At 45.0% G+C, this 27,727-nt stretch overlaps 1 protein-coding gene across 1 annotated transcript; it reads right to left on the minus strand.

The window, feature by feature from the left end:
* Window positions 1-367: 367 nt before the first annotated feature.
* Window positions 368-27,727, minus strand: LOC149361934 (membrane metallo-endopeptidase-like 1). The gene is made up of 9 exons (XM_089568186.1): window positions 27,650-27,727; window positions 20,414-20,586; window positions 16,184-16,323; window positions 9,898-10,065; window positions 7,880-7,969; window positions 6,383-6,609; window positions 5,384-5,563; window positions 3,371-3,451; window positions 368-514 (listed from the first exon to the last, which is right to left on the minus strand). The coding sequence occupies exons 1-9, from the start codon at window positions 27,725-27,727 to the stop codon at window positions 368-370; spliced, it is 1,284 nt and encodes a 427-aa protein (XP_089424312.1).

The following is a 27,727-nucleotide window of genomic DNA, read 5'->3' on the forward strand; positions in this document are numbered from 1 at the left end:
GCCGGGAGAGTGGCGCTTCACTGCACCAGGAGTGGTATGAGGGCTCCCTGCGATCTATGGATGTGAACTACAGAATGCTTGATTCCGCATATATGGGTTTTTAAACGGAATCTAGAAGTGATACGCAAAGAGGGCCCTAGGACGCTGAAGGGACCCATTAAAACTAGTGCGTCATACCCTTAAGGTGGAGCTTAAGTTTCGCCGCAAATTTTATTTTAGGGCTGTGTGCACACAGTGAAGCGAGGACGGGGCACGAAAGCACTGCAATACGCACTGCACACGGTCTTATTCTCCCAGTTTTTTGCGGGCCGCAGATTTCTCTCCGCCAATCCCCCAAAGCACTAACACCGTAAGTAGTCTCGTGCCCTTAATTTACTTGCTTGATATATGGATCGCTGAAAAGTCCGCTGAGGTATTCAAGGTAGTAGATGTTCCAAATGTTTATTGCTAGGTCTTTCATAGACTCATAGTCTACGGGACCGTATAGGCTGTAAAAAACGTTGTGCCAGTCGGTCTGAAATAAAAAAAAATAAATAGAAAAGTCAGTGCGGTACACCTCACACGGCGTTCGCACTTTGTGGCAGCAAGACTAACGGTCCATGCATATCAGCGGTGCGGAAAATGTTGGTCTGTGGTACTTCGGAAGTGGCAGCTTCGCTTTGTTTCCAGATTCATTATGCGGAGAGAGTTTTCCTTCACATTTCGAGCGCAAGCATACTATACTTCAATTGGTCCGTGTGTCGCGACCGACGACCTATTGATATGTCATGGGCAAGATACTAGGGATTCGTTATAGCTGTTGTAAGGGCTTAAAATGATGATGCCAGGTATAGCACCAGCTTAAGAAAGCAGTAAACAGATGTGGTTTGAATAACTTTGACCGCTGGCTGAAATAGCAAATATACTAAGCAGCCTGGAGTCCTCTTAGCAGGCAAATGTTCCTCTAAATTTGTTATGCAGAGACAAGAGACTTTTGACAACTGTTTATCACAGAATTTGTAGTTCGAATGATTGTATGGACTCAAGACAAACTAAAAGCGTGATAACATGTTCGAAAACTGATCAACTAGAATGGAAGTCGTGCGCCATACGGCATACACATATTTTGTACTTTCAACTGTTTATTCAATGAGCAGGTTGAATCATATACGGTGTGGATTTCGTTAAATGTAGAAAATTTATTATTTTAAGAAACAAGAGAGATGCGGCGGAGTGGTTGCTCTATGCATGCAATTTGTACAAAGGGCAATTAGTTAACTGAGAATAAATACCCAAATCTTTTTGTTTTGGCTGGAATGTAGTACTTCAACAATGAAGCCAAGTCAAGTTTTAAAATTTTGTGAGTCGGCGTTATGAATCGAAATATCTAGCTCGAAAAATACGGTTTTCAAATGGTTGAATCCAATTTCCCACGTTGCCTATTTACAAAATGCGATCGGTGTGCGTGATATCATCTCCGAAACCATTTTAAATTCTCCTATAACATAAAATGGACAATGAAAGTCTCTATTTTCTGCATTAAAAGTCTGAGCAAGGTAATTTTATCGACGTGCAAAAGGACAAAGCTAATTCAACGAGGTTTAAGAGGCGTATTTAAACTTGGATTTGCGAGCTACGATGCGAATTGAAAAATTTGGAAACAAGGCTGGCCTTTGAATTTGATGGCCTTCAATTTCACAGCGTAAACATGCGCCCAAAGATTGAAAAGTGGTGTAAGCTGAATAGTTAACTTTAGTTACTTATCGTGTTCCACTGGAGCTTATCACATACGCGATGTCCGCCGTGCGGGTCAATTCACTAGTACAGACCACACCGTCGTATTTTAAGAAAAAGTCGGCAGATATTTTTTAAAAAATCACCTGGTACACACAGAAGGACATGAATGCACAGAAGACACAAAAAAAATTAAGTATATATTAATTGAGGTGCCGTCAGAGCCGCTGGCTGGAGTTCTATAATTTGAGATTTAATTTGTTTACACTGCGTGACTGACGGTGCTGCTGACTATTCATCCGCCTGAGCGCACGACAAATTCTTCCCCAGCCTTCTCTCCATTGATGTTGATCACTATAATGCAGACCTGTCACTGATCTATGGCAAGCACGCTTGTTCATAACAGTGGAGAGAAAAGAACCCATTGGGCTCGATTGAAGTGCTTTAACGCTGTTCTTAACCTATGGTAAAACTGCGCTTATACGAATGGCACGATGAGAAGAGTATTCAGACCACCCATACTGTCTGTGTTCCGGCTTCTGATTTGTGCCAGACTTCAGCATCATTTTGTTCTGTAACAGGCGTAACGATCCCTGACTCTTACATGCATATTTTTGATTTTATAGTTTTCGTTGCGAAGCTTTCCTAGCTTCTTTAAAACAATTGTTTTGCTGGCTTGCGAAGAATTACTTGCTCTCCTGGCCGCCTTTGGAGAATTCTCGCCAATGTGTGTACTTCGGGTACAAAAATAAACGACAGAATTCCAATATTCAGTTCACCATTGTGCGATAGCTAGGCCAGGGATTCGAGGAGCACTTGCGCTTCTACGAACAGTGTAATGCATTGATCTCAAGTTTTGAAAAACTTTCGGTTGCAGGGCTCTTTGAGCAGTTTTTTTCCGGAGAAAAAATCCGCTTTGTTTTACGTACGACCGTCGCTGCTTTATTCATATTTCTTCGATCAGTAAGTAACACGATCTATCTTGCACAATTTGTGGAGACGCGCCGAGTTCTACAGTGGAGAGGTTTTCCTAGACTGTTGCTGTGAAGGCAATTTCTCCCTGTGAGGAGACCAGGAAGAGCTGTTTAATTATTCTACCGAATTTCGCAACGGCTATGCATTCCTCGCCTATGTTATAAAACAAAGCTTGTTATAGAAAAAGGTGTACTTCCTACTGTCATGAACAGGTCTAGGGTACCCATCATATATATATGCGGGGATAAAAGTGATTCGAGAAAATGTAGACCAATATCTTTGATACCTGTTTTTACAAAGGGTTCGGAGAAATAATAACTTCACTATTAAACAGTTTTTGGTCATGCGTAACTTGTTCTTAGATAAGCAGTTTGGATTTGGAAAGGGACGATAACCCATTTTGAGAGTTTTTGGTGCAGGTTCGCCTTTTCGATGGATCGCAATACTAATAACGGGTAACTATTAATTTAAATGCAACCAATTTCAACAAACTAAGTAATTTTTGACGCAAAATTATGCATAAATCATGTTGCTGCTCCAGGTGTGATGTCGGAGAAGAAATTGTGAGACCGTCAAATTATGCTGCAATTGTATTCTATGCAGCATTACCTGTAACGGCTACTAGGTTCACAGAGCTAAATACAATTAAGTACATTGGTTCACATCATGCAACCATACTTACCAAAGTGTCTCGAGTAGATAGATTCTGCAGAGGCAAACTTCCGAGGTAATAATCTTCGACAGAAGGCTTGAGTAAAAACATCTGTTGACGAATAAATGTGGACAATGGCAAAACCAGCATTGGCTATGCAAAATTCTCGATAATAAAGTGATAAAAGAGAAGTGGTTATTAGTGCTGGCGACGCAAGATTCATGCAAGGCGTTGAATAATGCCCTAATACTTATTGGCTCTTGGCACAATGGTAATCTCATTTGGTTATATATATATATATATATATATATATATATATATATATATATATATATATATATATATGAAAGAAGCCAACAGCCACAGAAACCAAGGGCACAGGGGATTTTTCTTTTTTAATTATTTATTTATTTTGTGGTGTTGATCAATTTAGAATATTACTGAATAGGTTATCGCTTAAAGGTAATTGATTAGAAAAGCAGAAGAAAAAACAACCACTGCCGCCGGTGGGATCCGAACCCACGACCTCCGAATTACGCGTCCGGTGCTCTACCTCTGAGCTACGGCGACGGCTGTCAAATCTTCTGCTTTCGGGGGTATTTATGTTTACAAGTGACCTAACTTTGAGAGTGTTCATCAGCGCCACCCACGTTCATAAGCGGCGGACGTAGAACGTCCTGAGTTACCGCAGGTGTGACGTAGAGCGTCATCGAACGGAGAGGGTGGAAGCTGCGTGAGAACCCTCTTATGCTTCCTATGGCGTCAAGGCTGCCAGAACCGAGGCCCTCGCTAAGCAATTAAGCAAACAAGAGAAGGGGAATGAGGGGCTCGTTATAAATATGAAAGAAGCCAACAGCCACAGAAACCAAGGGCACAGGGGATTTTTATTTTTTAATTATTTATTTATTTTGTGGTGTTGATCAATTTAGAATATTACTGAATAGGTTATCGCTTAAAGGTAATTGATTAGAAAAGCAGAAGAAAAAACAACCACTGCCGCCGGTGGGATCCGAACCCACGACCTCCGAATTACGCGTCGGGTGCTCTACCTCTGAGCTACGGCGACGGCTGTCAAATCTTCTGCTTTCGGGGGTATTTATGTTTACAAGTGACCTAACTTTGAGAGTGTTCATCAGCGCCACCCACGTTCATAAGCGGCGGACGTAGAACGTCCTGAGTTACCGCAGGTGTGATAGAACGTCATCGAACGGAGAGGGTGGAAGCTGCGTGAGAACCCTCTTGTGCTTCCTATGGCGTCAAGGCTGCCAGAACCGAGGCCCTCGCTAAGCAATTAAGCAAACAAGAGAAGGGGAATGAGGGGCTCGTTATAAATATGAAAGAAGCCAACAGCCACAGAAACCAAGGGCACAGGGGATTTTTCTTTTTTAATTATTTATTTATTTTGTGGTGTTGATCAATTTAGAATATTACTGAATAGGTTATCGCTTAAAGGTAATTGATTAGAAAAGCAGAAGAAAAAACAACCACTGCCGCCGGTGGAATCCGAACCCACGACCTGCGAATTACGCGTCCGGTGCTCTACCTCTGAGCTACGGCGACGGCTGTCAAATCTTCTGCTTTCGGGGGTATTTATGTTTACAAGTGACCTGTAACTTTGAGAGTGTTCATCAGCGCCACCCACGTTCATATATATAAGATCACCCATGTGGAGCTTAGGGCTCAGCATTTCAGAAAGGAATCCCTGGGACCTCCGGATGCTATCCCCGCATCACATTTGCCGGAGGTCGCTCCTGATCCCTGTCCTCATCCTGGAACTCCGTAACCGTACGTTACGCGGAACCTCCACCACATGTGGTGCGGGGTTCAGTCCGAGGGCTTCGTTCGAAGCTTTAATATATATATATATATATATATATATATATATATATATATGTATATATATACTTTTATATATACAGATCCCCGATCACGCCATAAAACTGGAAGGAAACTTTCCAACACCTAGAAATTAGCGCCATTCACCCGTCGCCTTTATTTTAGAAACATCGTCTAGCCCTAGCTAAAGAATAGCATTTATCTTACCTTGTTTAGGTGATATTGCAACATGATAACTTCCCGAGCAATGCCGGTCAGCTCTATGCGTCTTCTGAAAGCCCGAGCTATCATTGTCATTCTCTCGTTGTATTTCTCATATATTGGCGTCCCGTCGGGCTCACTAAGAACGAGGAACTCTTTGGGCAGGTACAGCTCCGGTGGACCAACCTGTGGAATGAACAAGGCAACATTTATGCCAGCGATTGAATAGCAAGGGTGTTGTGAGGCTCTATGTCGAGCATACCTCTAGCGTCGCGAAGGCCTGATCTAGTGTCAGCGTCTTAAATTGTCGTCAATTCACGTTCCAATTCCAGAGGACACAAAACAATCATCTTTTTTAAGTGGCACGTACCACAAACAACACTCAATGACCATTTTCAGTCGCTAAAACTGCTAATTTGCTGTCCACAATCGTCGAAATTTTAGAAACAAATCCTCCGGGTACGCTAAGCCTACTCGGCGTGGATGGGGGCCGGCGTCGACTGAAATGTAAGCATATAGCGAATAATCATCAATGGTGACTATTTAGATGTGAACGTATCAAACGCAGCCACTTGTTTTGCTTATTTTCAGTACGGTTAAGGCAGAGAGCAGCGCAGCTGCGTTACCCGTTGCCTCGTCAAGGTGAAGTTCTCGGTTGCCCACCGATCTGCCGAGGACCAGTTCGGCGACTGTTCGCCGATAAGTTTAGTGAGGCTCGTTGGCCTGAAAACCTGTCGCACTACGCCAATATGTGTAGCGTGGTGGCAGTCGTGCTGGTGTACAAGTCGATTTAGTTTGACAGAGCAGTTCATCAGGGATGGAATCGCCCGAGCAGCCCACAACAATCGGCGCCCCTAAGATTGTGACCAGGTCTTAACTGCGACGCAAGTGAGAAGATGCAAAGGCATCTTTGATACGCGGCAGGGAAACGCATGGGGGCAGTTCTGCATTTCGGTTGCAGCGAATAACGCTGCATGCATTTCGACCCAGGTTATAGCCGCGTACGTGGAAAGTGTAGGGTCGGTCGTGTCCCCTCTGCCCATACATGAGGTCCCTGCGGATTCGCAGCGTAAAGAGCCCAGCGAAGCCCAGGTGGAGGAATGACTCGCGCAGCACGTCGAAAATGTTCAGGTGCTCGTCTACTTCCAGCATGGGCCAACGAGCCAGTCCAACTCGCCGCAGCACAGCGCGGATGCCCTCCACCGCCGAAGTCTCGTTCGGGTGCAACAGTTCTGGAATGGACGAAAACGAAACTGTCCCGGTAAAAGGATAAAAAGTTTCGAAGCGCGATATGCCGCTTTCAATTGCCCTACTGCAGCTATTAGGAATGCTTATGGGCGTGACCCAACGGGGGAGGGGGGGGGGGGGTTCGTTATAATACTGTCTCCTCTGTTCCAGCTCGAATGAACAAGTAGTCCATTTGTAACTATCAAGACTGTCAGTTTTGAAGTTCTCGTGGTGCTTGGCAGACGGCCTGCCTGTATTAAACAATAGCTTTAAAGGTCACGTTCCGTAGAAAATCCGGAGCCGGCGTTGTGGGCGAAAAGTAATGAGTATGGCTCTTGCCGGTGCTCCCCACAGAGCAACCTAGGAAGCAAGTAGGACACCTTGGCCACGTGACCTTGTGAAGCGATCAGAACCGTGTGGCAATTAAATTAATGAGAGCTCTCAGGAAGAGCTACTTTGGCCGCACAAGGCCCACCGCTGGGAGCACCTCGTAGCAGGGCAATGACGCATCGCTTAACAACTGCACCACTGCGCCAGCAGGGGTATGGGGACTTCCAGGGATCTATGAATTTAAAGTACAGAATGGCCTTCTGCATATATGGGTTTTAACCCATTGCGCTATCGCGACAGATTATCAGGCGGAGCTTATGTGTGGCCTCGAATTTTTACGTAATTAACTTAATCTGAAAACGCGATAATATGCAGCCGTTCACGTCATCACCACCGTGATTTTTTTAATCCTTCCGTTTGATGGTAGCGCATTGCATTTGTTTTCAAGGTAAATACCAGGGACGTGAACTTCGCGCTTCCTGTGCAGCATTTTTCTGTGCTGCAGCTGCGAGCTGACAACTGGAGAGCTGTAACAAGAACTCCGTAAGGAAGACATCCTTAGTCTACATCTGTGCGCATCAAAAGAGTTACAAAATAATGCCGCACACCTGTCTCAAAAGCTTCGTATTTGAAGAAAAATTCGGTCTGGTTTGGAGACGAGCGCTTAAACTGCTCACGCTACGAAGTTTCTGAGGAGGCTGTATGGATGGCGTTTCTCTCTAGTCCCAGTACTAAGCCTGGGCTGAGCGGATGTTAGCGGGTAGCTACTTCCCCGTTGAAATCAAGTCTATCACGAGGATTCGCCTTAAATGCAACAGAAGAGAACAAAAGCTATAGCATGCGGTTTTCTGGCAGCAGTTTGTTCTCTTTCCGCAGTTTTTGTACCATGGTATCAGAAAGGTTTGTTGGCAGTGCGGTATTTTATCTTTCATGAGCTGAACTTACCTTCTTTGCATTTACTGTAGAAGCCGCGCATAAACTGATAGTCGGGTTCAGGCGGCTGTCCGTCTTTGTTGTCAAACTTTTCGAAGATGCCTAAAGAGAAAGAAATATGCATATATATTGCGCATGATGTGAGCAGTGTGAGCAGCGAAAAGCAATGAGTGCATTTTTCAGTGCAGCCATGCCATGTGATCATAAGCACATTCATGCTTTCTTTATGAGTGAGAATGAATTGCACTAGTCGCACAGTGCTGGGCCAAATAATCACACAGTGCTGAATTTCATAATCAACTCTATTTCATTGAACATAAAATCTTGTTTTGTCCTTTCGTTGAGATATGAAGTACCGTAACAGATGAGAACTTTGCCCCATTCATGTTTGCCCAAAACAGTTAATATGGACTGGGATTCTTTGAGTTACATGTACAGAATAAGTGAACATAAATGACCTCCTCTTTACTAGAACACTACTTTCGAGCAGGAGCCTTGCTCTCAGAAACACTTGTGTTGAAATTAGATTTTCCTTTTAGCTGGGGTGCGAAAATATTCCCAGCCGCAGCATTTTTAAGAGAGCGTTTGAAAATCGACGAAAGCAGGATTTTGAGGCAAGCGTTGGTGATAATATATGTAGTGGTGCGGAAAGAATTAAACAGAGCACGTAACGTGTGGAAGAGCTGCAGTACCCACAATACTGTATAATGGTACCGCCGTCATTTTCCCGCGCAGCTACTTTTGGAACCAGAAAAAAATTGTAAAAAATCGCTGGCGGTTTAACATTGATGAGGACGAAATATTGTGCGAAAGCACAGATTTTTCGAGGTTGGCACCAGCGCCAGGTACCTCAAAGAGTGATTGAAGTGTCCACTGACCCAGGCAGCCAGCTATGCGGGTTTCCTTTCTTCAGCATCAACAGTGGCTACAATGTTGCCAACGCCAATGAACGCCGGCGGCCAGTTGCTCCAGCGCCGCGTTACTGCCACGACGTTGTTGAAGCCAACTCAATTTTCGTCTATTCGGCTAAGGTCACTTCAGTGTCAAATTTTGGGTGGTCCATGCCATATTGGGGCATGGGTCACGCGGGGAACGTGCCATACTACCTCTCAAGAACCCACCATTCAGCTTTCGTCGATAACGGCCAAGGTCACTTCAAGGTCATATTTCGGGTTGTCAGTGCCATATTTGGGCATGAATAACTTTGGGGACCTGCCACACTACCCGTTAGGAACCCAGCATTCAATTTCAATTGATTTCGGCCAAGGTCACCCCAAGGTCAAATTTCGGGTTGTCCGTGGCATACTACGGCATGGATCACGTCGGGAACGTGCCATACTAGCTCTCGGGAAGCCACCTTTCTAATTTCGTCGATTTCGCCCAAGGTGACTGCAGGTAAAATTTCAGGTGGTCGATATGCGATACTTTGGCATATATCATATCAAGGTGTGCATAATCACATCCCAAACCTTCAACGGTGTTACAACATTACCGCTCCAACTGAGTCACGTGACCCTCCAGGAGGCTTCGCTCATCCCACAGCTTTCGCCGAGAATGTAGCTAGCAGTGCTTTCGCACCAAAACACCTCTGCGTTCGAAACGGAAAAAGTAGCTTTGGGGCACACCGGGTTTAGAATCATCCGCGTTGGCTCAGTGGTTATCGCGCTCGCGTGCTCGCCAGAAAGGTGCGGGTTCGATGCCGGCCGCGGCGGTTGAATTTCGATGGAGGCAAAATTGTAGAGGCCTGTTTACTGTGCAGTGTCAGCGCATGTTAAAAGATTTGTGGCTCAGGTGGTCGAAACTCCCGGAGCCCTACACTACAGCGTCTCTGATAGCCTGAGATGCATTGGGAGGTTAAAACCTCATAAACAAAAATATTCCCATTCATCTCCATCAGTAGTTCGTAAATGAAAAAAAAAGTATGAGCAAAAGTGTTTCGACATTTTGCCTGGAATGAAATGCGGCTCCTAGAGCAGAGGTTGAAATTGAGCTCTTAATAGCAATAAAACATCATTTTGAATCTGTTTCACCTTGAAGGACGTTCGAGGCGCTGTCGATCTTCTGCAGCCACCTGTCGCTGAAGTGGCGTCGGCTGACATCCATGTGCCAAGTGTCTACTGAACTACCACCGCAAGCGAAACTCTGGAAGTCTTCGCACGGATCGACGCTGTAGTTGAGCATTGCCAGGTATTCTGAGGCTGGTAACGAAAGGCCAAGAAATGGTGTATGACGAGAACGCGCGCAAAATTCAGGAAGGCCTGAGTGCGCAGCAGTACCATATGGGTTAGCTTTCACTTAGGCGCGGGGCAGCTGTCGCATTTTCACGAATAATTAAACCCCGCCTTATTCAGAAGACTCGTGAGCGCGAATAACTGTTCACTTTTTCGGACTACCGTTTTGGCCATGCGTTTGAAACTGGCGTTGAGAAAGCATTCAGCTGTGGGAGCCCCCTTCGTCACATTTAGTGAACCTAAGTAAGGTTACTGCATAGGCGCGTAGGTTCGACATATTGCTCTCCCAAGCATCCAGGTTATGAGAGGCAGCCGCAACACTTGCATCTTGCATGCAGGAGGCTGACTTGCTGCAGTGCATAGAGCTAGTGCAGGCCACGCTGGTGCAGGCTCAATCCGCTTTATACTGGCTGGCGTACTTGCTTTATTCTAAGGAGATCGTTTTTGCATCGGATGACACAGCTTACTAGCAATGCGTTAGCTGCACCAAGGACTATCAGAATTAGTTGTGAACAAAATACTGCTCGCCATCTGGATGGGTGGCGCCATCTGTTATGAACGCCACAAACCACAAGCGTTTTCTTCTAGAGAACACCTGTGATAAAATTGCGTGTAATTGATAAGAAAACATCGTTCTTTTTTTCAGTGAGCATGTACCCTCTAACAAAATAAAATGCGGCAAAGCACGAGAACAGGAGGTGTACGAATGGACTGTCAGCAACGGCCTAGTGCTAAACGATGCAAAGGAGGTGGCTTCTCCACAATACTAGGAAGCTTGTGATCGCTCTTAGCCAATATAAGCGGGAGCGGCGTAGGGGAAAAACACGCAACTCTAGGAACCTATAGAGTAACTCTACGCTTAAGCTGTCCAGTGCTCCCTCTTTTCGGTAACCAGAAAAACATGTGCAGGCAGTGCCGACAACCCCTGTAGTGCCCGTTCTAGGAAACGCAATCAAGACAAAGCGTATTGCTTAGCGTATGCGATTCGAGAGCTTTTCAGTAGCATTTACTGGGAGCATGTCCAGCATTCTTGTAAAAAAATTTTGAATATCAGAATAAGATAAGGTGCTGTCATGGAAATACATAAGGCAATGGTCCATTCTTCTGATGCGTAGCAAAATCTTTCATAGGTCACTAGGCATCCACCCAGCTAACCTTTAGTCATCTAGTTTCCCGGTCACCTGGAACTACCAGGACAAAAAGGAAGCCCCTCACAGGCATTCCCGAGCTCTTTTATACCGGGCGTCTACCCCTGAGGACAATGAAGGGTGCTGCTACCTATTAGCTTTAGCAGTGTATGCTGACCATCTCGCGCCGTACAGAACAGCCATGAAGAAGTAGCCAACACTACATAAATCCCTCAATAAGTTAGAAGACAACACCCTTAAGAGACTACAAACCAACACATACCCAACGCCAGCTAATTTACACCAGTGGTACTCTACACTATACTATCCGCAGTGCCCACACTGTGGAGAGGTAGCTAACCTCTACCATTTGGTGTGGGCATGGCAATTTAATCCCATAGTTGACCCCATTCCAAACCCCGGTGGAAGGTTATTCTGCTCAGCGATGATCCTGACAGTCAGCACTGTCTGGTGTGGAGGGCGAGCGCAGCAGCAATAACCAGACTACCGGACTAGGTGGACCACCCACTGTTCTACGAATATTCAGTAAATAAAGATGTTTTCAATCAATCAATCAATCAATCAATCAATCAATCAATCAATCAATCAATCAATCAATCAATCAATCAATCAATCAATCAATCAATCAATCAATCAATCAATCAATCAATCAATCAATCAATCTTTTAAAGTGTTCCCATCGCTCGCATCGAGGTGTTAAGATTCCCATAGAAAACCAATGGGGAAGGTTTTTAACGACAGCAAAAATGTTAATAGCAAAAAAATTTAAACGCGCTGACAGGTGATCTGCGCGTATATTGAGTCTTACTGTGAAATCTTGCAGTATATGAAAAAATTGCATTCATTAACTCTTTACCGTGGAAAAATGCTCTTGTCCATAGATGCTGAGTATGGTGCCGTTATAACTCGCCAGCTCTCCAAATTCAGAGAACTCAGGCCTTCTGGCATGGCCCCTTTTCTTTTTTTTATTTCGACTGCATTATTTCTTAGCTGTTTTGCTTTTGCTCCCAAAAGATTAGCCGGCTTAAATCTTGTTCACTTATGCGGGGAATGTCACGTGCAGAAGTGCCCCTTTTCTAGGCGGAACAGTCTGTGCCTCATTTAAACACGATCTTTCGAAAATTATACGTCTCCCATGCCCAACAGTTTTGGGCAAAATAATTTTTGAACGGCAAAGAGTTTACGACCGCAATTTTTTATATATTGTAAGATTTCACTATGAAAATAAATATATACGCAGATCTCCCAACGGCAGGCTTGAATTTTTTTGCTGTTAAAGTTCTTGCTTCCGTCAACAGCATTAATCCATTGGTTTTCTGCGGCAGTCTTAACTCCTCGATACGAGTGATGGAAACACTACAAAATATTTATATACCAGTGGGTCACAGTTTTCTAATGTTAAAAATTTTTACCCAAAAATGTTGGGCATGTGCGCAGCTAAGAAAAAAAATTGACAGCACTGTCATGAAATCTATGGCGACAAAGCTAAGTCGGACTCACCCTTGATGATTAATTTCATGCTTTCCGTTTGCTCTGCGTTCGCTGTAAACTGAGGATCCGCAACGTCACAGAATTTTTCTCAAAGCTCAAGGTGGGCGGAGGTGAGTTGACGAGTTCAGCTTCTGGCGGGTGCATATGGGGGAAGTGAGGTGGGGCGAGGAAGTCGAGAGTGGCGGTGGGGGGTGGGAAAATTCCTTAAAGTACCAATTTTCAATTCATCAGCACCACAAATTGCATGGGAAAACACATTCCCCTATGATTTCTCTCCTATGATTTCCTGTGCTTTAGGTGAATGTCGGCTCTCTTTAAATGAATGTCATAACGAGCTCGTCATCTCGCTAATCTTTTCTGCTCAATCGTCAACAGATATAAGTTATGTTTACCAAGCTCAACGCTCTACTCCTTTTTAACAGCAGCATGAATCCCAGCCAGCCAAGAGTGCGAGCTCTTTTTGCGCACCTTCCGACAGAGAGAGAAATGGCGGACGCTGACGCATACAGGGGACTGTGAAGCAGCGTTAATTGAACGGTCTTGTGCAAAGTGGCAATGCGAACTCTGTGGAATTGTTTAGTAAAGTGCTTACCGTACGTCAGACATGATGGCTTCTCGCAGTAGTCGTACTCAGGACTTTCGTGTCTCACGTGCAATGCTGAAGAGAGAAGAGCGACCGTGTCTTTTTTTAGCATTTTGGTTTCAGTACAGAACGAAGCGTTACGGGCACCTCGCAAGGAAGTGAAAGGAGGAAACCAAACGCCATTGCGAGAAAAGCACCTATGATTTTTCCTATGCTTTATCATGCCCCTGGCAAATTGGTTCTCTACTGTGCAAACGACTTTCATTCTTTTGCATGTTACAGAACTGCTCTAAGCTTAGGTTTCTATAAACAGAAAATATTCAGTGCTCGTCACTCATCAGTATTAAATGGGCGTGAAGAGTATTGATATGTTCAAGACATGGGGGTGAAGCTGGCGACGCCACTGCGCTGACATCTTAGAGATGTTAGTTACTCTAAAAATTACTGTAGCTAAGTATATAGCAACAAACACTAATTATCACATTAATGAGGAGTCTGGCGGCTACTGTAAGTGGAGAGTTCGAAGCCGTGGACAAGATGATGCCTTATCAGTTCGAGAAACGAAGAAAGAGCGATTCCTTAAAGCTCTCTGGAGATAGGATATCGGGCGCTTCTTTCCGCACCGATCAAATCTGAGCTCAGGAGACACTTAAACTCTGGTGGTTAGCGGGGATTTGTACCAACCACCAAATTTGGGAACTTGAACGTTGCTTTCGATTTTAGGTACTTTCGATTTTTAGTTGCCTAATTAGGGTAATTTTTATATGAACTGACGTTCACCGCAGCTGGCAGTTTGATCCTGGAAAAATTTTATTGTATATGGAACTCCTTAATTTTAGCAAGCAAAGAAAGGGAAATGAGGGGCTCGTTATCACATCAATGAATGAAGCGAACAGTCACCGAAGCCAAGTAGCATAGGGGAATGCTTTCTCTTATTTTCTTATTTTAAGGCTTAATAGGATAACTGTAGTGTAATTGTTTGACAGCTGAAACAAAACTGCAGTTATGAATACATAGCATAAGATTGCTTTATTGGTTTATTGGAGTTTAACTTTCCAAAGCGACTCAGGCTCTGAGGAACGCCGTAGTGAAGGGCTCCGGAAATTTCGACCACCTGGATTTCTTTAACGTGCGCTGACATCGCACAGTACACGGGCCTCTAGAATTTCGCCTCCATCGAAATGCGGCCGCTGCGGCCGGGATCGAACCCGCGTCTTTCGGGTCAGCAGCTGAGTGCCGTAACCACTGAGTCACCGCGGAGGGGCAGATAGCAAAAGAAAAAATAATCGCAGTTCGCCGTTGGAATCTGAGGAGGAGGGCAGGCCTTAGGTGTTGTTTCACGCATTTTGCCTGCTCGTCCTTTGTTTACGTATGCATTGCAAACCAAAAATAAACCAATAAAAAAAAACAATGACCTTGTGGCTTCGGAACCCACGGGCGGCGTGTAAATGTTCCGCCTTAAATAAAAAAATAGGCTTATATGCAAGAAAATAGCGCCAATATGACTGACCGGCACCGCGACCACAGGCTGTTTCAGAATTGAACTGCGCAGACCCTCTCAGGCATTTTATACGGTCATAATTCGATATCAAGGAAACGTTCTGTTACTGGCTTCAATGCAAAGAGAAAGTTCTTAATTCTGTAATTTTACAAATCCGCAAGCCGCGCAATTAGTTGCTCAGCAAACATCAACAAAGACCAAGAAGCAAAACATAAAGAATTTCACGGAGAAAAACATGCAAATAGTTTTACTTCATAGCCCATAATGCATTTATTAACAACTTGTATGAAGAAGACAATGACACCAGTTCGGGTTAGCGAAAATTGGCATGGTGCTTTCAAGAGGTGGTAAATTCAATGCGGCACGCGATTCAAGATTAAAACAGTTGGTCAGCCATGACACAACCCCCGTAAAGAATACTTTGTGTTATTTCTTCAACAAACGAAAGCGGTGTTTTTCGCATCTGTAACGTTTGTGTATCTGTCCAGTTAAATATTATTTGTCAGGTGAAAATCTTCAGTATTGAAATAGCTTGAATGGCTAACAAAATCTCAGTGGTCAGCAGTGTGCACTGTTTGTTGTGCGCATTAGTACAGAAACAGCTGTGAAGTAAAATCGTATTGAAAGCAGGACTTCTAGTGACGTAACCTTCCTGGCACGAAATGAATATCAAGAATATTAGGCATGCATAGCCCATTCATTTAAAAGTGAGAAGTGAAGCGATGTGCTAGAATGTGTTTTCATGCCTGGCTGTTGCGGTTCTAGTGGGTTTCAATGTATCATTATTCATTTCTTGAACGTTTTGCAAGTGCGCGCACTAAGAAATACACGAAAAAATTTCGCGAAGAGTTCAAAGGAATAGCGTGCCAAAGTGCACCAGTTTTCAAGTCTATCGGGAAAAGAGACTCAGATTAGGGTTTGAAGAACGCTCCGTCCACCACGTGACGTCGTTAACTTCCTAAAGTGATGCTACTTGTGTTGTAGTTTATTCCACCGCAACACAGTTTTTGTTCGTACCTTGCCCATCAAGGAAAGCTGATTTCATCAATAAAATTGTGAAGAAGTTAGCGCAAAGACGGGACGAGGGAGACAAGAAAGGACACATAAGACGTGGAGTAGTAATTGACTTCTGTGCTCCGGCGTTTGCGCTATTGTTCTAATAAAGGTGAACATTTTCCTACTAGTTCCGGTTTCTATTCTGCTTGTCGCATCAACGGACACGCGGCCACCGAGAAAGCAGCACGCCGAGAGGAAGTCTGTTGGAAACTTTTAGGGAATACTTCTTTAATTCCGAACTTACTGTAACTTAATATAACGCATTAATAAAAACTCTCAAACTAGGTTTCATTTGAAGTCGCTGACCTTTGTTGTGCATCAAGACGACGTAGCCGAGGTATGTCGAAATGACGCACAGCAGGATGACGACAAGCCATATGGAAGACCACAAGATCTGCTCCGTGGGCGACCGTACATCCCAGAACTCCTCCACGAGGCCGTCCAGCCTGCACGATGGGGAGTGATGGAAGAGAAACGCGCGCCTTTAATCCACATTTTTGCCAAAGGAAGCCACTGCTTCATAAATAGGGATAGTTAGACAGTGTAAAGCGCAGCGCTGTCATTATGGCGAAAATGTTATACGGCCCATTAGGACCGGAACCCGGCGTCGTTGTCGGCGTCCAAGAAAGGTGGTCCACAAAACACACACCGATGTCACCAGCAAAGAAAAAAGTTTTGAAGGTGCAGGGGGTTGAACAAATGGCGTTCACAATGCGAGGCGAACACACTATTGATAGGCCGGAAAACCGCGTTCCTTGCTTGTGTATAAAGGCGAACCTTGTATATGCGTTGCCTTACGACTGCATTCTAATGAGTAGTAGGGTCATTAGCAAGGAAGGAAATAGTAAAAATTAAAAGTTAATGCTTTCGCCTTCACAGCACGCGATAGCCTGAAGTCCCCTCTGTAATTTTTATACGTCACTACATCAAATGAGGTCATTTTCTTGGTCTTCAAATAGAAGAATATTCATGTTATCTGTTAAATGTTATTCGGGGAGGGCTCTGCCGAGTAATTACCCCGAGGGGCAGGCCTACCATCCCCCGTCATGCTGGCTTTCAATTGAGTGCTCTCACTGGCTGGGAAGGTAGACGACGGCCGGTAGTGTAACGGCTGCAAATCAATTCATGTTAGGAACTATAACTATCCGGTCCTTCGAAATGTGCGTCGTAGGTTTTTATTTTGGATGGTATGGTGTTAAGCACGTGCCAAATACAGAATGTGTGTGACATCCAGGAATGAAACTTCCGCAGCGGGATGAGAAGCGTCAGAGGAGATTAGGGAGCATTGGGCGATCGGTTGGGAGAAGCAGACCACTAAAGGTACATAGTCAGACTACGAATGGACAAGTTGTTACGGATTCGTAGTTTAATAGCGACAACAGGCGCAGCACAGACAGAACAAGAACATGTAAAATGACCATTGACTAGCAGCTCGAATTTTATTCCAAGAGGCGTTACTTATATGCTCTTGTTTACAGTCTCAACAACAAAAAAGTAAGACAAAAGTGCTACTCATCACACGCAAGGCTGACAAAAAACAAAACATTCTTAACCTCTCCATGGTCCTTGCAAAAAGGAAAGTTAAATAAATCTGCTGTATAAACAGTGATCTATATTTCACTCAGCGCTTTAGAAGGGTCACTTAGGATAGGCCTGTGTTGCTGTGGATATGGAAGGATTCTACGATTTCACGTGTTCATTGATTTCTACGTTTGCCAAAGAAGACGGTGCTAGAAAACTGGGGCGTGCATTTATCTTTGTTCCAGTAGTAGGAAAAACTCTTTAAGGAATCAGTGGAACGAGAATTCTTGGGGTCACTTAGCATAGAATTTATGCGTCGTCCGTTCTGGCTAATATATCTCTTTTCCCACGATGGAAGAAAGGGCAGTGCTGTGGATTATTCCAAGTTTTGAACTATCGAAATTGACGTTTAATCAGAAATATTTTAGAGAGATTGCATATATGTTAAAAAATTGCCGGAAAACTTGAATTTGGCGTCTTTATACATTGTTAGCGGGAGTAACAAAGGTCAATGGGTGCGGTATGGAAATAGATAAGCCGCTGAGGATAGGTGTCTTGTACGCGACTGCAACATTTAATCCTACAAAGCGGTTCCCATGATTGATCTGGTATCCCCCTCTCCATCGTCCTTGAAGTTTTTTATTCGCTTTTACTTCCAAACCATTGCGCATGCCACGAGTTCTCTCGGAGCCGAAAACACCACGTGATGTCATGACAGAATGAAATCGAGAGCGGTCAGGTTGCTCGGTTGAAATCCAGCGATTACGCTTCTCCCTTGATTTCTGTAGTATGCCATAAACTTCTCGGATGGATGATCAAAAGGAAGAAATCAAAAGAAAGAAATCGCAAGTAGTAGTAGAGACATAGTTATGGCATAGTGCATGCTTCAAAAAATGTTGTTGCAAATGCAATGCTACCATGGTTTTTCAGCTCCGAAGAAACTTCGTGGCGTGTGCAGGCAAATGGAAGAGAATGAAAAGTCAAACACTGCTGAAAAGGTATAAAGACATGCCAAATCAAACATCAGAGCTGCTTTGTACGCTTAATGTAGGAGTCGTATGCAAGGTTCCTCTACATGCATCGCGGCTTAAATCGGCCACACGGCACAAAGTGCAGATGTTAGGTAAAGTGAGCACTGTTTCTCGCCCAATGATTGGTCATGCAATCATTCTGGAGTGAAAGTAAACAAACTTCGGATTTCTGACACCGTCTTCCTGGGCTTACAAAACTATAAGCTAACAATGACAGAAGCCAACAGCCACAGAAACCAAGGGACAGTGGGGATTTTTAACCCACGACCTCCGAATTCGGAGGTCGTGGGTTCGTATCCCACCGGCGGCATGTGGTTGTTTTTTCTTCTGCTGTTCTAATCAATTACCTTTAATCGATAGCATATTCAGTAATATTCTAAATTGATCAACACCAAAAAATAAATTAATTAATTAAAAATCCCCTCTGTCCCTTCGTTTCTGTGGCTGTTGGCTTCTGTCATATTTATAACGAGCCTCTCATTCCCCTTCCCTTATAAGCTAACAAGTAATATTTAGAAGGCTCCCATACACGGGGTAACACAGACGTTTGCATAAGTGAATCTTCTGTTAGACTGAGTGATAAAAAAACGACCTATTTATCCGGGAAATACAAACAGCTTTTTTAAGCATGCAACATGTCGATACAGTGTTTTTGTTTGTTTTGTAATAAGGGAGTAATTACTCATTGGCATCCACCCGAGCGCAGCCATACGGCTACAAAGGAAAGCTATACAGCTTTCTCAGAAACTTCGTAGTTAAAGAAAAATTCGTCCTGGTCCGGGGTTTGAACCCAGGACCACCGCTACACCGGAGCAGTCGCTCTACCAATTGAGCTAACCAGGACGGCAAGCTTATGGTAGGACGAGAGCGAATTGATCAATAACTCGAAGTGGGAACTTTGTTGGTCAAATGTTTTAGGGGAATCCCCCAAGGTGGAGTAGATTTGTAATAAGGGAGTAATTACTTATTGGCATCCACCCGAGCGCAGCGCAGCCAATCTTTCTGTGGCAGCAGCATTGTTTTTCTAGACTTTATTGGTCAAATTCGAAAAATAACTTATAACTCACACTTTTTCGAAAAAAAGTCAGTTGCGAGTAAACGCTTCTTTTCCTGTTCTTTCGAGTGCATTGGTGCACAATTTAATCATGAAAACTACCTAGGTGTTTTCAGCCCGACGAAAACGAAAACCTGCGATTACAGGATGAAGTATTATAAATAAGCTTTCTTTGCAGCGCTCTCGCTGTGACCTTTCTTATGGGTCGGAAGATGGGGCATCCGCGAGGGCTTTCAGCGCGCAAAAAAATCCTCACTTCACTGCTTCGTTGTGGCTTGTTAAAAATCTTTCTTCAGTAACAATGACACTGATTATTAGGTTATGTAGCATAAGTTTTATAATTCGTTTTTGTGCAGGCCCCCTTTAAAAAATAGAAAGTATTGCGTTCCTCGAACGTTTACGGGAGTGAAAAATTTGTTTTATTCTTGCATTGGATGAAGAAAACCATTTCTCTCTGTGGTCTTGGCGACCACGCCAGACGCAAGCAGATGTCCTCAAACAGTGGTTGGGGACGTACTCTTTTAATTCCCAGCTAGATACATATGTTTCCCGCAGCATCGTTAAGTTATCTGCGGCCCCGTCTTAAGCTTTGCAGGTTGTAGTGAGCGCGATGCAATACCCGAACGCTCGTACACAGCTTTTAGGTGAGCCGTGAATTGTAGTGCACAAGACAACCTAAAGTTTTTTACGTTAACAGCTTTAGAGAAAAAGCGGGTCATTAGGTAGAACTTCGTGGGGTGAACAACGCCTTAAGTTGCATGGTGATCCGTTTCGCTGTTGTAAGTAGGGCCGTGGCACGCTTCCAAAGAATGCAGTGCCGCACACGCTCGCAGTGCTTTCGTTCGTAGTCTTCAGCCGGTTAATGAGAAGCGCAATCCTGCCTGGCTCGTTAACGAGTGAATCCAGCGGCTGCAACCTCGGACAGCTTACTTGGAGAATGCGTTGCCGATCTGCACGAGACGGTCGTTTTTGGCAGGACTGGCGCTCCCATCACTGGGCTGTGCCGAGATCTTGGGCTTCTTCGCATCTGCGGCTGAAGGAGAAGGCTCGCGCTTTCTGCGGCGTGTCAAGCCTTGCTGGAGGGAATGGTCCATCGGAACCACCTGCGGACGCGAAGGGATGCGTGCTCGATTGGCTCTCAAAGGAACGAGAGAAAAGAGAAGCAGCCATAACACGACAATGGGTAATCGCACCCATTGGAGACCTACGGCGTCTCTCCTAGCCGCTATAAGATGCCACTGCGGAGCAGATCGAAGAAGACAAACAGGCGGACAGAAAATTTGAGCCAGTTTTGAGTGACCCAAAGGGAGGGCACATATTTTAAACTTTCGCTTATTCAGCAAAGGTGTCTAAAAGGCAAGCGATTTATAGACTTGAACTCAAGGAAATAATTGAAACCTTTAATTTGGGATGGCGTAATTATGGTTTGATAAAATTGCATGACAGGCCAAAATTTTGTTAATATTTATCAGAAAATACTGCAGCCCCATTGTAGGGGCTATAGCAGGAGTGGGCACATAAAATGTCAACAATTCCACGCATACAAGGGTACATGAGAAGCATTACAAATATAAACGCTGAAAACAACACCATACAATGCTACGACCCAATTGCAGACGCAAAATCAGAAATTGAGAATGCAAGAATGTTGCTATGCAAAGAATTCCAACTCTCCACAGTATGCGGAAAAAAACTGTGTTTGAAAATGTTAGTGCGGGCAAAAAAAGTTTGGATATGAAGAACGTGATGGCTCCTCGTTGTAGATGGTTTTGAAAACGAGATATGCTTACCTTCTGAATGGCAATTAGCAGAATGGACTATTGAGTGAAGAAGTTTTAAGGACTCAGTTTTTCGGGATGCGAGCGGGCTTTAGTTTAGAGAAGACATCGCAGATGAGGGTGAAAAATGAAAGTCGTAGCGGCGGAAAATAAATCTTACAGCCTTTCGTTGTACAGATTCTATTTGATCAATTTCGCATTGTTTGTATGGATTCCAAATATTAGAAGCGTAGAAGCGAAGTTGATACCCTCCTGAAATGCGAAAGAAAGCAACAGTTGATTACAGAACAGCCAGATATCTGTAACACTAACCGAAATACTAGGTCTAAGAACATGAAAATCAACGTTTTGCCTTTAACTCAAAATTGAATCTTTGAGCTTAGAGTAGGCTTGCCAAAATCAGAAACTAGTGTGGGCCGTCGAGCGCCAATGAGAAAGTGAGGGTCATAATTGAGGCCAGGTTCATCAAAAGCCGAAACCGTGTGACACTCCTTCACCGGGTTTAAAATTCCGCACAGTAGTAACAATTGCGCTAAAATGAATCCAGATTCTTCACTAGTGTTATGAGAAACGCAGCTTGGAGTACAGCATTGCTGATAGTCACAAGGCCCATGTCTAGCAAACACATAAAACGTTTAATGTAAAGTGCTGTCGGCTCTATTAGAAACGCGTTCAAGGCGGCGGTAGTAACTAGCGCTTTCAAAAATGTATATCTGTTATATGAATTGACATGTGCCTCATATGCATTCATTACTGCTAAATAAGACTTTTATGGATCAAAACTATGCCTCGTGTGAACACGTACAAGCTCCATACGAATTCATACGTGTCACAAACAGTCTTGTATGAAGTCATAGGTGCTGCATGAGAGTTCATATATGCTGCAAGTGTCTCGTGCTCATCCATCAGCTATGGGTACGAGTTCTTAAGTGCATGCGTACGGCAGAAGTTCATATAGATTCATATGTACGCATACAGTTTTTCACCTGTCAAATATGTGTTTCGTATAGACTTATATGTAGCATACATCACTCAAACTCTACTCACATGCGCACATGTGAGCTCAGAAGCGTCTCGGATCAGCTCACTTATGCCCGGTATGAAACGCATACCTGCTCGTAAGTGCCGAGTGTAAAATCGCGTGTGTTGTGAGAGACATGGAAAGGAGGCGACAATAAAGTGAATTACAACCGACGAACGAGTGCGTATAGAAAGAAAAAAAAACACTGCTTATATCCCAGAGTTTTCAGCGTGCTTCATTGCTGTGGCCCTCTTTCTTGCTCTAAACACTGTCTAGCCAAGCTGTTTGACGTTTGGCGTTTCCATGGTGACAAAATACATTGGTTTTCGAAAAGTATTCAGGCAAAGCGGACCTTCCAGCGCCCGTAACTAGTCGAATAGACAACTTTTTTCGAGCCACAGAGCCGAAGGTAATCGCGCTTTCGAAGCTCTAAAAACTGATATGGCTATTACTAACGGTCGGCTTCACATCGCTAATCTAATTGCATTAAGGTGCCCACAGGCAATAGTTTAAAAGTTAACTATTAGAGTTTAGTTAAACACTTCAGTGGTTAACATTATTCGCCTGCTTTTTAACGTCTGCCAAATATGGTATAACTAGGCCGCGAAAAGCTTCACTCTACCTCAAAAACCCTGCTTTTAAAAATTAGTGATCACCTTCCCTGACACACATGGTATATAGCGAAATCTACGCCTCCCTGAAGGAAACATTTTTATCTAAATGGAAGTTTCGATCGGTTAAACAATTTTTCTTCATTGGGTTAAGTTGTTGAGTTGAGTTGTATGCTACAGGTGGGATTAGCCTTGCTTATTCTGCCTGCAATTGCTCCACTGTAGCGTCACTTATACGCTAATAATGTCCTAAAACCGGTCAGATTTTCCCCGCTATGCGCGCAGTCAATTATAATAGTACATATTCCACTCCCGCAGTCACAATCTATGCACACGTTCGCTCACAGCAGAACATAACCCACTGTAGAAGTCACCATCTATACTCATATTCAGTCGCAGTAGAACCGCCGCTACCTCGATGTCATCCGTGCAAAGATCTGGAACGCTTAAAGAAACATGTGGGATTTCCCATCTCATATAAAGCGCGGCACTTCCTGCAGGAAATGACTTTATGCTGGCTTTTATGGGCGACATATCCAGTCAAACATCTCCCGCTTTTCAGGCCTGTCAGCGAATACTGGACTTCGCCATAAAGTTTGTGTTAGTCAATCACGTTCTATTCTTGCAACACACACACACACACACACACACACACACACACACACACACACACACACACACACACACACACACACACACACACACACACACACACACACACACACACACACACACACACACACACACACACACACACGCGCGCGCGCGCGCACGCGCGCACGCACGCACGCACACACGCACACACGCACACACGCACAGACACACAGACACACACACACACGCACGCACGCACGCACACACGCACGCGCACGCACGCACACGCACACACGCACAAACAGATATCAAACTTCTAAATAATGTGCTGTCTGTATCCCATTAGGAAGACCCTTAAAGATTGGAGAAGTAGCGCTGGGCATCCGTACATTTTTTATTTACGGTCCTTTTCAAACAACCATGTTTCCAAAAGCTCCGGGCTGCTGCATTTTTTAATAAATTCAGTCGAAGGTAACTTTAGCTGTTTCCTATCAATCCCCAAACACGAGTACATGCTCTTTCACTTTGTGAAATAAACGTTTTACCTTATGGACCTAGATAATCTTTGTGTGGTCATATGCGCGAACAGTTACTATGACAATTTAGCCTTGACTTTCCTTTAACCGTCTGTCAATCTTGGGGACCTATTAAACACTTTCGGGAAACTTGTAAGAGTCTGCAAACTGCCGCGGCACTATTTTTTGCGCCCTGCTACCTCGGTATGTCAATGAGATCTCTGAAGGCATTGCCTCTGATGTGGAAATTGATGAGCTGTCAAACGCTTTAAAATTGATAGGGGCTTAACGTATTAAAACCGAGTAGTCTTGCGAAAGCAGGTGTTCGTTCTTCAATTGGAGAGGGCGCTTAAACTCCGCCTTTGGGGTGTGGCATGATTTCTTTAGTGGATTAATGCCCATGCATGCTGTATGGGTAATTCCTACTCAAGATTCATATATGGGGCGAGTCCTCATATGCCACTATCAGCGCAGTGGCGCAGCGGTTAAGCGATGCGCCACTGCACTGGCAGGTGACTGTTTCTATCCCAGCCACCGGTCGGAATATTGCGACCCATGTTGTTCTTCCCAAGCAACCTCTCGAGCAGGTGGCAGCTGCGCGATGCCATCTGTTGGAGCGCAGCTGAAGCGGTTGCTAGGCAACGGTGACTCCAAGTCGTTTGGTAGCCGTACCGCCATGAGCACACGCGACGAGACGAGCTGGGCTCCAGTAATGTTGCTTTCGCAACAAAAGCTACTTATCATCAGCACCATCAGCTGCCGCATAGCTACGTCCACTGTGGGACAAATACCCCTGTCATATAGTCAAGTTGCAATGGCGAGGTGGCGCCACTGGAGCGCAGTGTTACTATATATGCTCCCCCAGGGGGAAGAGTTGCACGAAGAATCGCCATTTTGTTCCAAGCTCTGCGGCAAAGCCACTTCTCCTGTAGCAGGAGCCCCACGAGAAGGCAGTTGGGAGGTACCCCTCCTCATCCCGGTGGGGGCTTCACAACACCCCCTCAGTCGGAAAACAAAGCAAACTGCGCTCAAGATGGTAGCGGCAGGACTCATCCTCCTGCCGGTCGGGGCTTTACAATAGCCCCTCGGGCGTATAACGAAGCAGACTGTAATCAAGAAGGGAGCGGCTGTCCCCGTCCTGCTCATACTTTGGGTATGAGCCAAGCCGAAATGAAACAAACTAAGTTAATGGGATCATCTCATTGCAGCTGCGCGAATAATGTTACGAACGGCGTTGGGAAAACAGTCGCGAAACTCTGCTCCCTGCGGGATCATATACAAGGTGCTCCACACACCTCAGCGAAACCAGGAGCGCTCACTCAGCCTCACTCATAAAATTTTGGTCATCCTATGGGCTCATTTGATCTCATCAACTCATACTCATTCAGGCTCACAATTCACTCACCAGTCAGCCCAGGCCAACCACTCATAGCGACTCACGTTTCACTCAGACTCACGACTCACCTAGGCTGACTCACTTATTTCAACTCACGGCTCAAATGAACTCACTCATCTGCACTCACGACTCATCTGGGCTGACTTTTCGACTGACGACTTATCTCGGCTGACTTATTTAGACTCATTTTTAATATGCACTCACTCATTCGGTCTAACTTGCACATTTCAACTCATGTATAACATAAGCTTACGTTGGATCAGGCCTCCTATCAGCTGACACAGAGTTACAGCTGAATCATTTTTACGCCCAAGATCCCAAGTTACGCGCCTAAAATGCCAAAAAAGGTGTGGAAATTACGGTGATGCGACGAGCTCTTAACTGCAGCTAGCCTAATGCCAGGACTGGCTCAGAGGCCTAGAGGCCTGTAGCTGCCGCTCGTGAGGCATTAAGACCTCAGGCCACTGTTTCTGTTCTGCAAACAATTAAAAAGCAGCAAACGAACAAGTAGAGCAACCGCAACACATCAAGCTACGGCTAATATTCAACGAAAGCAAGCGCCCCGACTAATCAAATTCAGGGGGGCGCTTCGTTTAACTAAAGTGCGGTGATGCGAAAGCCTTCAGCGCTGTGTTGCTGCTTGTGTCACCGATGTGTGGTTAAGATGTTAATTAACTACACAAGTGCTTGGGAATCTTAGATGCTACGGACACTGGAGGGCGTTTGGGAGGCATCCGTCTGATTCGACGCCTTTCTGCAAACACAACACTCTCCAGCGTCCAAGACGAGAACTACGTATGCGTTGGCAGGAAAGAGCGTAGCCATTAGCACGCTCGGCTGCGGAGCCGAACTGGCGATGGCGTTCTGTAGACTCCCTGGCAGCGTGGCGGTATGGTAACGCGACCAAATATGGCGGCGCCCATGCTCCCGCGCTGCAAAGCGTCTGTAAATGCGCGCTTGCCTTGGCGTGAATGCTTTGCTATGCAGTCCTCTATGGAGAAGTGGCAGCGACAGGAAGAAGCGAGAAACCGACAACGTGCCCAAGAGAGGCCAGAAAAGCGTGAACAACGTCTTGCAAAGCGTCGTGCTAAGGATGCAGCTCGACGACAACGTTCTATCTCGCAGAGTGGTTCCGCGTCATAGGTCACCGATGAATATCAACACCTGGCTGCTCAGGAACGCCTCAATGCTACCAGGCGAAGGCAACGCGCCGAAGAATTGCCGGAAGACCGCCCGCACCATTGTTAACTAATTTTACTTGGGCTAACCAGAGCTAAACCGCAGGCAATTTTTTCTGGTCTGACTGGAAACTGGCGAGCGCGACGGCGGCACCTCTGAGTCACCCGCGCAGCGTTGGCGGCGGCCGCCAGCTGTGCGCCGTGTGACGTCACTGCTCCTCGCGCATACGCGGTATGGCCTTGCCTCAGCTCCGCGAAATGGCTCGGCGACTCGCGTAGGATTGCTTTCACAACAAAACTTTTCTCCCCTTTAGCAACGTTCTAGAGTGCAGCAATCACAAAAATTACCACAACACAATGAAATTGCTCTTCGTCATCATCTCAACCAAAAGAGTAATCAGTATTACGAGTGAACGGGTAGCTCTCGCTTATGAACGTTATAAACTCGTGCCCAATCGGCACCATGGTTTCACTTGAGACAGATTACTCAACCTCACATCATGGACTTGTTTGTATTCATAGTCCACACGGCACCGGACTGTACAGGACCCACTCTCACCACCACTCAGATCAAGCACTCCTTCGCAGAAGGCTAGCGGCTAAAGCGACGCTCCGCCCGGTAGCAGAGTGACTGAAGTCGTACCGTCGGTTGCCTTGAATCACAGCTTATAAAGTGGTATTGTGTGCTTCCTACAGATTGGTTGAATCGAATAAACGCTATTAGGGTGCAGCCAGGGAGCGCTGAAGCATATTAAAGCATCCAGAGCGAAGCAGTCAGAGAGCCCGACCCTTAAATAGCCAGGACAAATTGACGTTGGTTGCTCTGCCTCATGACCTGAGGTTCTTATATTCGATTGGGAAAAACTACTTAGAATATCAGAATATTAGGAGCAGCACCAGATGAACAAAGAATTAACGCTAGTCTAAAGTACGCGCCGGTCGTTCCTCTCGTCCAGTGCTTAGCCTTCGCAAAATAGGCCTCTCAATAAGTACAAGAAAGCAACATGTTTAGAATAACTGTGCTTCGATGACTCCTATCTAGGGCCGTAAATAAAGAGCAGCTCTTCACTTACCGACATGCTGATGTCAGCGTCTTCTTCTTCGAGGACTCCTTCTTCTAATCGAATTTCGTTGAATGAGCCCAGCTTCAT

The sequence above is a fragment of the Amblyomma mixtum genome, chromosome 2 (assembly GCF_055824585.1).
Source record: "Amblyomma mixtum isolate Tamu chromosome 2, ASM5582458v1, whole genome shotgun sequence".
Taxonomy (NCBI): Eukaryota; Metazoa; Arthropoda; class Arachnida; order Ixodida; family Ixodidae; genus Amblyomma; species Amblyomma mixtum.

Coding starts and splice junctions, on each gene's coding strand:
- LOC149361934 (XM_089568186.1), bottom strand. CDS start 27,727: ATGAAGCTGGGCTCATTCAACGAAATTCGATTAGAAGAAGGAGTCCTC. Junction 16,324..20,413: donor ATCGGCAACGCATTCTCCAA/GTAAGCTGTCCG, acceptor CCCATCGTGCAG/GCTGGACGGCCTCGTGGAGG. Junction 3,452..5,383: donor TGCAATATCACCTAAACAAG/GTAAGATAAATG, acceptor ATTCGTCAACAG/ATGTTTTTACTCAAGCCTTC.